Source organism: Spermophilus citellus (assembly GCF_964194105.1).
Source record: "Spermophilus citellus genome assembly, chromosome: 1".
NCBI lineage: Eukaryota > Metazoa > Chordata > Mammalia > Rodentia > Sciuridae > Spermophilus > Spermophilus citellus.
In genome coordinates, this window is record NC_138182.1 from 160,470,670 (window position 1) to 160,484,599 (window position 13,930).

Sequence of the window (13,930 nt, forward strand, 5' to 3'; positions counted from 1 at the left end):
AAATGCTTTTTTTTAAAATTTTTTTAATTTTTTTATTTTATTTTTTTTATTTTAATTTTATTGTTGGTTGTTCAAAACATTACATAGTTCTTAATATACCATATTTCACAGATTGATTCAAGTGGGTTATGAACTCCCATTTTTACCCCGTATACAGATTGCTGTGTCACATCAGTTACATTTCCATTGATTTACAAATTGCCTTTCTAGTGACTGATGTATTCTGCTGTCTATCCCATTCTCCACTGTCCCCTCACCCCTCCCCTCCCCTCCCCTCCCCTTCTCTCTCTCCATCCCCTCTACTATAAATCGTTTCTTCCACTTATATAATTTTTCTCCTACTCCTCCTTTCCTCTTATATGTAATTGTGTATAACCCTGAGGCTCACCTTCCAATTCCATGCAATTTCCCTTAACTTTCACTTTCCCTCCCGCCTATCATCTCTGTTTAATGTTATTCTTCTTCTCCAGCTCTTCGTCTCTACCCTGTCCTTGGTTACTCCCCTTATATCAAAGAAGACATTTGACATTTGTTTTTTAAGGATTGGCTAGCTTCACTTAGCATAATCTGCTCTAATGCCATCCATTTCCCTCCAAATTCTATGATTTTGTCATTTCTTATTGCAGAGTAATACTCCATTGTGTATAAATGCCACATTTTTTAATCCATTCATCTATTGAAGGGCTTCTAGGTTGGTTCCACAATCTTGCTATTGTGAATTGTGCTGCTATGAACATCGATATAGCAGTGTCCCTGTAGCATGCTCTTGTTAGGTCTTTAGGGAATAGACCGAGAAGGGGAATAGCTGGGTCAAATGGTGGTTCCATTCCCAGCTTTCCAAGAAATCTCCATACTGCTTTCCAAATTGGCTGCACCATTTTGCAGTCCCACCAACAATGAACAAGTGTACCCATTTCCCCGCATCCTCGCCAGCACTTGTTGTTGTTGGACTTCTTAATGGCTGCCAATCTTACTGGAGTGAGATGGTATCTTAGGGTGGTTTTGATTTGCATTTCTCTGACTGCTAGCGATGTTGAGCATTTTTTCATGTACTTGTTGATTGATTGTATGTCCTCCTCCGAGAAGTGTCTGTTCAGGTCCTTGGCCCATTTGTTGATTGGGTTATTTGTTATCTTATTATCTAATTTTTTGAGTTCTTTGTATACTCTGGATATTAGGGCTCTATCTGAAGTGTGTGGGGTAAAGATTTGTTCCCAGGATGTAGGCTCCCTGTTTATCTCTCTTATTGTTTCTTTTGTTGAGAGAAAACTTTTTAGTTTGAGTAAGTCCCATTTGTTGATTCTGGTTGTTAACTCTTGCGCTATGGGTGTCCTATTGAGGAATTTGGGGTCTGACCCCACAGTATGTAGATCATAGCCGACTTTTTCTTCTATCAGACGCCGTGTCTCTGATTTAATATCGAGCTCCTTGATCCATTTTGAGTTAACTTTTGTGCATGGTGAGAGAAAGGGATTCAGTTTCATTTTTATGCAAATGGATTTCCAGTTTTCCCAGCACCATTTGTTGAAGATGCTATCCTTCCTCCATTGCATGCTTTTAGCCCTTTTATCAAGTATAAGATAGTTGTAGTTTTGCGGATTGGTTACTGTGTCTTCTATTCTGTACCATTGGTCCACTCGCCTGTTTTGGTACCAGTACCATGCTGTTTTTGTTACTATTGCTCTGTAGTATAGTTTGAAGTCTGGTATCGCTATACCGCCTGATTCACACTTCCTGCTTAGCACTGTTTTTGCTATTCTGGGTCTTTTATTATTCCATATGAATTTCCTGATTGTTTTATCTATTTCCACAAGAAATGCTGTTGGGATTTTGATTGGGATAGCATTGAACTTATAGAGAACTTTTGGTAATATTGCCATTTTGATGATGTTAGTTCTGCCTATCCATGAGCAGGGTATATTTTTCCATCTTCTGAGGTCTTCTTCTATGTCTCTTTTTAGGGTTCTGTAGTTTTCATTGTATAGGTCTTTCACCTCTTTTGTTAGGTTGATTCCCAGGTATTTTATTTTTTGGGGGGATATTGTGAATGGAGTAGTTGTCCTCATTTCCGTTTCAGAGGATTTGTCGCTGATATACAGGAATGCATTTGATTTATGCGTGTTGATTTTATATCCTGCCACTTTGCTGAATTCATTTATCAACTCTAATAGTTTCTTTGTAGACCCTTTTGGGTCTGTTAGGTATAGAATCATATCGTCTGCAAATAGTGATAATTTAAGTTCTTCTTTTCCTATTTTTATGCCTTTAATTTCTTTCGTCTGTCTAATTGCTCTGGCCAGTGTTTCGAGGACTATGTTGAACAGAAGTGGTGAGAGAGGGCATCCCTGTCTTGTACCAGATCTTAGAGGGAATGCCTTCAATTTTTCTCCATTCAGAATGATGCTGGCCTGTGGCTTATCATAGATTGCTTTAACAATGTTGAGGTATGATCCTGTTATCCCTAATTTTTCTAGAGTTTTGAACATAAAGGGATGCTGTACTTTGTCGAATGCCTTTTCTGCATCTATCGAGATGATCATATGGTTCTTATTTTTAAGTCTATTGATGTGGTGAATAACATTTATTGATTTCCGTATATTGAACCAGCCTTGCATCCCAGGGATGAATCCTACTTGATCATGGTGTATAATTTTTTTGATATGTTTTTGAATCCGATTCGCCAGAATTTTATTGAGGATTTTTGCATCTAGGTTCATTAGAGATATTGGTCTGTAGTTTTCTTTCTTTGAAGTGTCTTTGTCTGGTTTAGGAATCAGGGTGATGTTGGCCTCGTAGAATGTATTTGGAAGTTCTCCCTCTTTTTCTATTTCCTGAAATAACTTGAAAAGTATTGGTGTTAGTTCCTCTTTAAAGGTTTTGTAAAATTCTGCTGTATACCCATCCGGTCCTGGGCTTTTCTTAGTTGGTAGTCTTTTGATGGTTTCTTCTATTTCCTCTATTGTTATTGGTCTGTTTAGGTTGTCTATATCTTCCTGACTCAATCTGGGCAGATCATATGACTTAAGAAATTTATCGATGCCTTCACTATCTTCTATTTTATTGGAGTATAAGGATTCAAAGTAATTTCTGATTATCTTCTGTATTTCTGAAGTGTCTGTTGTGATATTGCCTTTTTCATCCCGTATGCTAGTAATTTGGGTTCTCTCTCTTCTTCTCTTCGTTAGCATGGCTAAGGGTCTGTCAATTTTATTTATTTTTTCAAAGAACCAACTTTTGGTTTTGTCAATTTTTTCAATTGTTTCTTTTGTTTCAATTTCATTAATTTCAGTTCTGATTTTAATTATTTCTTGCCTTCTACTTCTTTTGCTGTTATTTTGCTCTTCTTTTTCTAGGATTTTGAGATGATATATGAGATCGTTTATTTGTTGGTTTTTTCTTTTTTTAAGGAATGCGCTCCAAGCAATGAATTTTCCTCTTAAAACTGCTTTCAATGTGTCCCATAGATTCCGATATGTTGTGTCTGTGTTTTCATTTATCTCTAAGAATTTTTTAATTTCCTCCTTGATGTCTTCTATGACCCATTGATCATTCAGTAACCTATTGTTCATTCTCCACGTGATGCATGATTTTTCCTTCCTTCTTTTATCGTTGATTTTCAGTTTCATTCCATTATGATCAGATAGGATGCATGGTATTATTTCTACTCCTTTATATTGTCTAAGAGTTGTCCTGTGACATAATATATGATCTATTTTTGTGAAGGATCCATGTGCTGCTGAGAAAAATGTGTAACTACTTGATGTTGGGTGGTATATTCTATATATTTCAATTAAGTCTAGGTTGTTAATTGTGTTGTTGAGTTCTATAGTTTCCTTATTTAACTTTTGTTTGGAAGATCTGTCCAGTGGTGAGAGAGGTGTGTTGAAGTCTCCCATGATTATTGTATGGTGGTCTATTAGACTCTTGTACTTGAGAAGAGTTTGCTTGATGAACGTAGCTGCACCATTGTTTGGGGCATATATATTTATGATTGTTATGTCTTGTTGGTGTATGGTTCCCTTGAGCAGTATGCAGTGTCCCTCTTTATCCTTTTTGATTAACTTTGGCTTGAAATCTATTTTGTTTGATATGAGTATGGACACTCCTGCTTGTTTCCGCAGTCCATATGAGTGGAATGATTTTTCCCAGCCTTTCACCTTCAGTCTATGTATATCTTTTCCTATCAAATGCGTCTCCTGTAGGCAACATATTGTTGGATCTTGTTTTGTGATCCATTCGACTAGCCTGTGTCTCTTAATTGGTGAGTTTAAGCCATTAACATTTAGGGTTATTATTGAGATTTGGTTTGTTCCTCCAGTCATATTTGTTTATTTATGTTACTAAACCTGATTAATTTTCCTCTTTGGTTACTTTCCCTCCTTTACTGTCCTACCTCCCACTGATGGTTTTCAATGTTATTTTCAGTTTCCTCTTCCTGTAATGTTTTGCCAAGGATTTTTTGAAGAGATGGTTTTCTAGCTGCAAATTCTTTTAACTTTTGTTTATCGTGAAAGGTTTTAATTTCATCTTCCATCCTGAAGCTTAATTTCGCCGGATACATGATTCTTGGTTGGAGCCCATTTTCTTTCAGTGTTTGAAAAATGTTATTCCAGGATCTTCTAGCTTTCAGAGTCTGTGTTGAGAGATCAGCTGTTATCCTGATTGGTTTGCCCCTAAATGTAATCTGCTTTCTTTCTCTTGTAGCTTTTAAAATTCTCTCCTTATTCTGTATGTTGGGCATCTTCATTATAATGTGTCTAGGTGTGGATCTCTTATGATTTTGCACTTTTGGCGTCCTGTAGGCTTCTAGGATATGGGATTCTGTTTCATTGTTCAAGTCTGGGAAGTTTTCTCGTATTATTTCATTGAATAGATTGTTCATTCCTCTGGTTTGGAGCTCTGTGCCCTCCTGTATCCCAATGACTCTTAAGTTTGGTCTTTTAATGTTATCCCATATCTCTTGGATGTTCTGCTCATGGTTTCTTAGCAGTCTTGCTGAACTGTCTATGTTCTTCTCAAGTTGAAATACTTTGTCTTCATTGTCTGATGTTCTATCTTCTAAGTGATCTATTCTGCTGGTAGTATTGTCAATTGAGGTTTTAAGTTGGTTTATTGCTTCCTGCATTTCTAGGATTTCTATTTGTTTGTTTTTTATTACTTCTAACTCCCTGTGAAATTGATCTTTTACTTCCTGGATTTGTTTCTGTAGTTCCTTGTCAATGTGATCTTTCATTGTCTGATTTTGCTGTCTCATGTCTTCCTTGAGACTCCAGATCATCTGAAGCATGTATATCCTGAACTCTTTATCTGACATTCCATCTGTTGCAGCTATTACCTCTTCTAGAGTTGAGTTGACCTGCATTGCTTGTGGTCCTTTCTTTCCTTGTCTTTTCATGTTGCTTGCGTTTCTTTCTGCTTCGTGAAACTGTTGTGTTTTTGAAATTTTTCCCCCTGTTTATTTATGTTGCTCTTGTATATTTGGGATATCTCTCTTGTAGGGCGGGTAGTGGCTGTGATCCTCCTCTAATCAGGGTGATCTATCCACTACGCTGGTTGGTCGTAGGTCTGCCTGCCCTGCGGGCACGGGTGGCTGCTCTACTCTGCCCCCACTCCAATTGCGGTGACGTTCCTACCACATCCTCGGATCGTTGGTCCTGATCCGGACGTGGGCAGCAGCTCTTCTCCACCCCTACTCCAATTGATGTGACGTGTCTACCACGCTGGTCGGCCTCCAAGCCTGTTCCGCCAGTGGGTCTCAGATCTGCCCACCCTGCGGGCCTGGGCGGCAGTTCTGCTCAACCCCCACTCCCAGTGGGGGTACCTAACTGCCTCTCCAACGGGTCTCTGGGCTCCTTCCGGATGCTGGCGGCGGCTCTGTTCAACCCCCACTCCAACCAGTGTGACGTGACTGCCTCGATGCTACTCGTCCACCACACTGGCCGGCTGCCGAGCCTGTCCTGCCAGTGGGACACAGGACTGCCTACCTTGCAGGGTCAGACGGCAGCTCTTCACGGCCTCCACTCCAAGTGGGTTGACTTGGCTACCCTGCCGTCGGGTCGCTGGTCCTGTTCCAGGCGTGGGCGGCTACTCTCCTTGGCCCCAGCTGCAGTTGGGGTGTCGCGATACCACACCGGCGGGACCCTTAGCCTGCTCTGGGCACAGGAGGCAGCTCCACTCTGCCCCCCAGGCCCCCGCAGCACCCAGCAGGACCCGGACCAAGAAGCAGTCCCTGTAGGATCCCCAACCCTGAGCCAGAGCCGCTTCGGGAGCCAGGAGCCGGTCTCTCCGATCCCCGCCACTTTCTGCTAGGAGCAGGCTCCTCAGGGCTACCGCCGCGGGTTCCCCAATCCCAGGCCAAAGCCGCCCCGGGAGCCCAAGCCTGGCCGCACCAGACTCTCCCTGCTCGGTGCCCAAGCCTGGCCGCACCAAACTCTCCCTGCTCGGTGCACGCTCCCCTGGGAGCAGAGTCTAAGACGCACTTCCCGCGGGCTCCCCAGCTCCGGGTCAAAACTGTTCCAGGAGACAGAGTCCCGCTGCCCCTCGTCGCAAGTTTCACTTGTGGCTGGCCTCAGCTCGCGGTCCCCGCAGGCTCCGCGGCCCTGGGTTCAAGCAGCCACGAACCCAGCCTCTCCGATCCCTGCCACACTCTGCTCGGAGCAGGCTCCACAGAGGTACCCCAGCCTCAGGCCCAGGCAGCCCCGGGAGCCGGAGCCTGGCAGCTCCAACCTCTCCCAGCTCAGTGTACGCTCAGACATGGGCAGGGTCAAAGACACAGTCGCCGCGGGTTTCCTAGCCCCGGGCCAAGAAGGATCTCCCGCCCTGGGCCAAAGCAACCCGGGGAACTAGAATCTGGCCGCTCAAAGCCCTGGCGCCCGCCTTGCCAGGGGTGAGGCCTGAAGAGTATTCTCCTCAGAGTTTCCAATCCCGAGCCTGAGCGATCTGTCTGCGCGACGCAGGCAAATACCAGCCTGGAATCACCTGTTCTGTAGTTGAATGAGCTGAGATCAGTAGAAAACAGGGATGATTGCATCAGCTCTCCATGATGGCGGCTGCAGTCCTCCTCCGTGTTCCGACCGGTGTCGGGAATCGAACTGGACCGATTGTCTCCTCTATTTCAAAACTGGAATTCAGCACTCAGCGCGGCCAGTGTGCCACTGGCAGGAGCCTGCAGAATCCGCTTTGCTGTAATCCCTCTCTGGTACCTCGCAGCTAATTAACTCGGGCGCGTCCCAGACTCCATCCACGGGGCGGTCCGCCGACCAAGTATTGCTTCCCTCCGTGCGGAGAATTCGCCCGCGACCAAGCCCCTGCAGCCGAATCCCGCGCGCTGGAATTCTGACCTCTAGATTCTGGAGCACCTCAATTTCACTGGGGATTCCCACCATGGTAGCCTTCAGCCATTTCACCTCGTGTTTCTCCCGCACAGTGGCGCAGCGTACTGGTGTGCTGCACTCCCTTGGCCGCCATCTTCAGGATCCCCCCACTTAATTTTCTGAAATGCTTTTTAAAAATATATGTTGTTTGTCCATCTGCACAGTGCTACATTTTCCCCAGGTAGGGATTGGGGTGCAGCTAAGACTTCAGGAACCAGGACACCTCTTCCTCTCACCTCTTGTCTCTTTCAGTTGCTCATCCTATGCTTTGGCAGTGATGAACCCGGCACACAATTTCACCCCTCCCTGTCCTGAGACACACTGTTTCTAAGGTTTGGAATACTCTTTTTGGGGGGATGTGTGTTACGGACTGAATTGTATCCCCTTAAAACTCCTATGTTGAAGCCCCAATATCTTAGAAGGTGACTGTATTTACAGATGGAACCTTTAAAGACATGGTTAAGGTTAAATGAAGTCGCAAGGGTGGGACCTAATCCAACAGGTTGGTGGAAAGGCCACTCAAGGACACCCCAGGAAGGTGGCTGTCTGCAAGCTTGAGATAGACATCACGGAAACCATGCCTGTGGACACCTTGAACTTCTAGTCTCTAGAACTAGGGGGAAATGAATTCCTGATGTTTAGGCTACCCAGTCTGTAGGATTTTTTTTGTGAAAGCCCTGGCAAATAAAGACTAGGGCAGTCTTTATTTTTTTCTCCTAATACACAAATAATCATTTCTTATAATATAAACAAAAGCAAAAGCTCCCTTACTAATCTCCTCTCTCCTTCCCCCAGGGGATGCCCTGGTCAAGAGTGTGGTAGCATCCTTGAAGTTCCCTTTTTCTACCTTTCCTTTATGTATATATGCATTTGTATTAGTATGTGGATATAAGATCTGCCCATTTGTATTTTTTTTCACTTAATAATATCTGAGGGATTTTTTTATGTCAGTAAAAAAAGGTCTTTCTCACTGTGTACATAAAATATTCTATACAGTGTTTAAGAGTGTGACTATATCACAGTTTATTTTAACATACTGAGGGTTTATTTCCAAGTTTTCCCTTTGGTGAACATCCATGTGAGATCACATTTATGCATGGATCTATTCCTAGAATTGAAATAGCTGAGTAAATTGAAATAGCTGAGTAAATAGCATTTTAAGTTTTAGCTTATTTTATTTAACTTGATGATAGGTAAAACAATGATGTGATTTACAAAGCATAAGAAGATAAAAAGCGAAAGGGAGGACCCCTGCCAGCAAGCACTCCAGTCAAGCATTTCTTGTGGCCTGTCTCAGAGGCTTGTTTCTTTTGCAAATGCCAATACAATCACAAATGATTGTACAGTCCCTTTTCTTACTCTCTTCTACAGGACAACGAGCAATACATATATTATTCTGCAACTTGATATTTTTTCACTTAACATTATAACTTGAGGGTCTTCCACCATCAGCATATCAAGAATATTTTCATCTTTTTTTAAAAATATAAAGTTGCACAAGTATCCTGTTGTTCAGATGTATCATAATCTATTTATGAATTCCTATTAAGACTCATTTAGGTTGTTTTAAATTTTGTGATGCTTTAAACAAGACTGCAATCAAAAGCCTATGGTTTATGCATTTTAGATTTTGGACACATTGCCCCAGTACTTTCTCTTGATTCCTTTATCTGTCTGAAAAATTGTTTTCATCTTTAAATAACCATCAAGTATCACCTCTAGAAGCTTCCTTCCCTCACAGTCCTTTCTCTTTGCTTTGCACTTTCTGCACCTGGTTGCATTGACCCACAGCATTTTCATTTGCTGATGGCCATAGCTCCTGAAGGCAAAGACTGTGTCTTAGTCATCTTTGTGTTACTAGTGCCTAGCACAGGTTTGGCATACAGTAGGTGTCTAATAAACAACATGTGAGAGGCAAATGGGGAGTGGGCTGAAAGATAGTCATTCTGATGTGCTCTGGGCCGCTTGCATGATGTCCCGAGGGACACATGACAAAGAGGCATGATTCATGACCCCAGTTCTTTCTGCTTTCATTGGGACCTTTATGTGATGGTGCCAGCCATGCCATGCAGCAGACTGACTCGAAGCACTTCTTGGAGCTGTCCCCAAAGAATGTCTGGTGCTTATTGTTCCAATTTAACATTTAATAAGACACAGGCTTTTGACGTCATTGCCCACGTTGCTCAAAGTAGCAATGTCAATTAACCAAGGGAGAGAGTTCATTTTCAATGAGCTGGCCTTACCTCAATTTCCTGATAGGAGTTGTTGATCATGGCTATGAGCATGTTGAGCAGCACTACCACCATGGTGACGTTATAAACGCCATAGAGAACGTAGCCGATGTTCTCAATGAATTTGTGGTCATATTTCAGCACCACCGAGATCACTTCAGATAAGCCAAATATGGACCAAAATAAGGTTTTAAAACTTTCTTCAACCCTACAAGGAAACAGACAATCCTTTTATGAGGTCCGAGTGGGCTTACACTTTAATAATGCTGTCCTTGCCCAGACTTTAGTGGTCCCCCTGGAATGGGGATGGGGCTGGTTGGTAGGGTATATGTTCTGAAATAATGAGATCTGCAGATTTCTAAGAAAACTTGGAAATTCCGAGTATTATAAATGGCAATCTCTTTTCCATTCAATCTATTAATTGGGACTCCTGACTGAGGTATCATTTTTATCTTGCTGTAATTAATTAAACATCTAAAATTAAACACCAGGGCTAATGTTTGCTCAAAAGCATTATTAGCCTTGGAAAGCACCCTGTTCCTTCAGTAGACTCTGAAGCATCTTGTCTCAGTCTACACAGCCCCAGGTGAAGGGGAGCGAGAGCTGTGACATGGGGAGGTGGGCAGTGTCCACAGATGGAGCTAGTTTCCTTGGGGCCTGGCATTCACTGGGCACTTGGCTTAGAACAGCTCACATCAGCTTCATGGCCACCAGTGTGGTAGGCTCAATTTTACCTCCATTGCACATACCTGAGGCTAGCTGCATATATTAAGTCTTCTAAACTAGGATGGAATTATTAGAAATGAAAGCGAGGAGTCCACATTGTTAAAATTCACCAGGTAACTGCACAAATCTCCCCCTGTGGCGCATTCAGGTGGATGCTACATGTGCTTTGACAGCAGTTTAGATAAGATCTGACTTTTAGAATATTGTTCTTGGACTCTTTTGAGACTATGAAGTTACTGAAATACAGTTATTTTAAGCCTAAAGCCCAAACACATTTCACCGTCCCTATTTATGGCTATGCCCATGTATCGGATTTATGACCTCAAACACATCAGAAAGCTGGATTTTGCCTTGGTGGTTTGGAACATGCCAAAGTAGATGGTACCATCCGAATGGCTAAGTCAGTTCTTTAATTGTGCATCCAAATTTTTGTTACCATTATGAGAAAGAAAAAAACTTTTTTTCACTTTAACATTTCAGGTTTTTAACACTCCACCCACAAAAAGCCAGGATTAACTAGATCTTAAAAAGAAAAAAAAATCAGTGTCTCTCAAGGATTGATATTTATTTGACAAGATGTATAAAAATACTAGTACTTGTCACTTGAGCTAAAAATCCACTCTTGATTTGCATGAATTTACAGCTCTCCTGAGTGTGTGTGTGTGTGTGTGTGTGTGTGTGTGTGTGTAAGCTTAGCCAGCTGTTTGGCTTGTTCCCTATGAATCCAAGAGTCTGGAAAAACTGGTAGGTGAAGTTGGGTTTGTGTTGTCAGTGTTCATTTTTGATTTCTTTTCAGGCTGTGATTTTGGAACAATTAAGTCATTTCAGTGTTGTCAGGGAGAAATTCGGTTATGGGTTTTGTAGTAATGACCGGGTCTCTAAGCCTTGTCTGCAGAGATCCTAAAGCTGTTCTGAGATGTGGAAAAGTAGTTTCTTTATGTGAGATGCAGTACCTGCTTTGTGGGAAACAATGCCACACACTGTGTGGCAAGACTCACTACAGTGTTGTCTCCTATTGCAAAATACTCTTCCAGTTATCCTTCTAGTGGAAGAGAACAGTGCAGCCAGAGTCCAAAACCACTGGATGAACCCCAAATCCCAAAATGGGAGGGGACAGCAGGGATGTGGTCTCTCTGATGGTTGTTCCCTTCAGTGGAAAACCACTTAGAGGGGGTTGGCCAAGCAGGTGCTGGCTTAGGACTCTGTACTTGCCATGAACAATATAAAAAAAATGGCTAATACTTGTGACAGAGAGATATTTTACCCAAATTCATTTTCCTTTTCTTACCTTGGAACACCCCACAAACTTTGGCTGACACTAAGGAGGCAAGCAATTATAGAACGTATCCATGGAAAACCTTCTGAATTTTGATTAGGTAAAATGGGCCTAGTTTCAGCATGTATTTTTTTCTCGTTTGCTTCTCACCATGAATTTTGCCACTGAGGACCGATTTACCCCTGGCTCCTAACGTAGGCATTCTGTGTCAATAATCAGAAGGAGGCAGAGCTGGCCCATTAAGCAATGTGTGTTGTGGTAAAGGAATACTTACAAATATCTTAGCCTATGCCTCAGCCCCTCCTCTGCCTGGTCCTCCAGCAGAGGACATACCTAGCTTGGAACAATAATCAGTTTCTATTTGTTTTCCAATCAGACTTTGTACCTATTTCATTTCTATTCTGTTGTTTAGAGATTAACCTCTGGACTTGGACTTGACCATGATCTTTAGGAGACTCTAACTATAAGGGGCTCAGACTCAAGGGGACATGAAAATAACCAGCTGCAGCGGCTGGCCAGGAAGAGCTCTTAGCCAAACTATGCATTTCTAAAAATTTCTTCCATGCTCTGAAGGGACTGTGTCTATGACCCTTGTTTCCTCCTTTTTATGAGGAAAAAAAAGAGTTGAGGTAACAAAGTCCTTCTTTAAAGAAAAGGTGGGTGTATTGGCTTGAATCACCCAGGACAGCAAGATTCATCATTTGGGTCTGTTGGGTCTTTCATTTGTACCTTTCCCTCTTGACATGACCACACAAAATTAACTTGTCTATATCAAAAACATAATAAGAAAACTATAAGGCAGAAAATTAAGTGAGGAAAAAAATCTGTATTTGCAAACATGAGGCAGACAATGGATGATGTCCTTCTTACATAAAGAGCTCTTATAAGAACCAACATGAAAATGATAGACATAATTGTAGAAAGCAAAGGGAAGAAAAACTTTAGTGACAGGAGCTTTACAATTAATGTGACATGCCATGCTGGTGTCATTTTCTAGTTTTAATATGTGGCTGGAAATAAATGAAACTTGGCCTCACTATGCTAAGTGGGAAAAGATTTGTGTTACCTTGACCTGGAGACCTACAAATATATATTTTCAGAGAGAAGGTTGGTCCTGGAAATAAGCTCGTAATACATTGCTGATCCCCAGGACTCGGGCCCTAGAGCTGGCCCTAGTGTCCTGTGAGATTAGTATGCTCTCTGAGTTAGCTATTAATCATCATCCACAATTTTCAGGGGCAATGGAACATAGGGCATGGGACAGAAGGCTTGTCACTGGGGAGATCTGGGGCTGGCAAAGGAAGAAAGTGTCTTGGCATGGGCTTAACTGATATTTATCATGAAGCCACCCTTTTCATGATCTAGTAGGTGTCAAGGCTAAAATTGAGGCTTTTTACTGACTGGGATGGAAGCCACTTCCTCCAACCCATGCTGGCTGTAGAGTCACAGATCCCTTCAACTGTGTCAATCACAAGTGTTTTCACAGACGTAGTTGGGGGAGTAAAAAAGGCAAAGGTGCATAGCTGGATTCAAATCTCAGCAACATCATGCACTGGCTATGTGAGTTTGGGTATGTTACAAGTAAGCCCTTTTAAGTTTCCATTTACCCATCTATGAAATGGGCATAATGTCACCTTATTATTCAGTTGCTATAAAGATGAAATGAGAAACATATGTAAAATATATAATAATAGCCCAATAAATGATAGCTACTATTTTGATTCATTTGTTTATTTTCTGAATTCTGATTGTGTAGTAGGTTATGAGGATATGGTGATATCCAGAACAAATGTGTTTGTCCTTTTGTAGGTCCCAGTTGAAAAAAAAAAGACTAATAAGGTGAGAGAATGCTGTGACACCACAAGCACGTTGCTCTGTTTGCCTCTGCCTTCCCCAGTCACACATATAACCCATCAACTCCTTAGGTGCTTCAACCCAGGCAGGCCTGAATGAATTTAATAATTCAGCTACTTATTGACTTTTCTGAACAAGCCTCATTTTCTTTCCTATCTGCAAAGATCATCACAAACCCTTGATTTCATGCAAATTCTTCTTCTGATTTCTCTAGCCCATGCTGTTTTTTTATTTTTTGGCTCTTGGCTGGCAGTGGAAGGGACTGAAGTTTAGTCAATAGGCCACCCTGGCATAAGAAGCACTCCTAATGAAGGAAGAGAGAAAAGTGCCCGTGTGAGTGATGTTGAATAGAACATGATTCACCCTTCTCTGACTGGGCGGGGGTGTGTATGTGTGGGAAGGTTGGGGCTGATTTGTCATGCAGAAAGCAGGGACAAGGTAATCAGTTCTCTACCAGGTCTGTCTCGCCT

At 42.2% G+C, this 13,930-nt stretch overlaps 1 protein-coding gene and 1 long non-coding RNA gene across 8 annotated transcripts in view; one reads left to right on the top strand and one right to left on the bottom strand.

Annotated features, from left to right (window-relative positions):
- The window catches only part of LOC308646711, a 572,715-nt gene that overhangs the window by 20,865 nt on the left and 537,920 nt on the right, over window positions 1-13,930 (top strand). Inside the window, exon 4 of one of the 7 annotated variants that reach the window (XR_014021457.1) lies at window positions 7,626-7,705. The exons of the other annotated variants lie outside the window; for them this stretch is intronic. This is a non-coding gene — a long non-coding RNA (uncharacterized lncRNA). The remainder of the gene's footprint in view (window positions 1-7,625; window positions 7,706-13,930) is intronic. 7 annotated transcript variants of the gene reach the window in all.
- TRPC7 (transient receptor potential cation channel subfamily C member 7) overlaps window positions 1-13,930 on the bottom strand; it is a gene marked incomplete at both ends in the record, with an annotated part of 165,372 nt that overhangs the window by 14,456 nt on the left and 136,986 nt on the right. Inside the window, one exon of the mRNA XM_081290001.1 lies at window positions 9,617-9,812. Coding sequence (XP_081146127.1) covers window positions 9,617-9,812 — 196 coding nt within the window. The remainder of the gene's footprint in view (window positions 1-9,616; window positions 9,813-13,930) is intronic.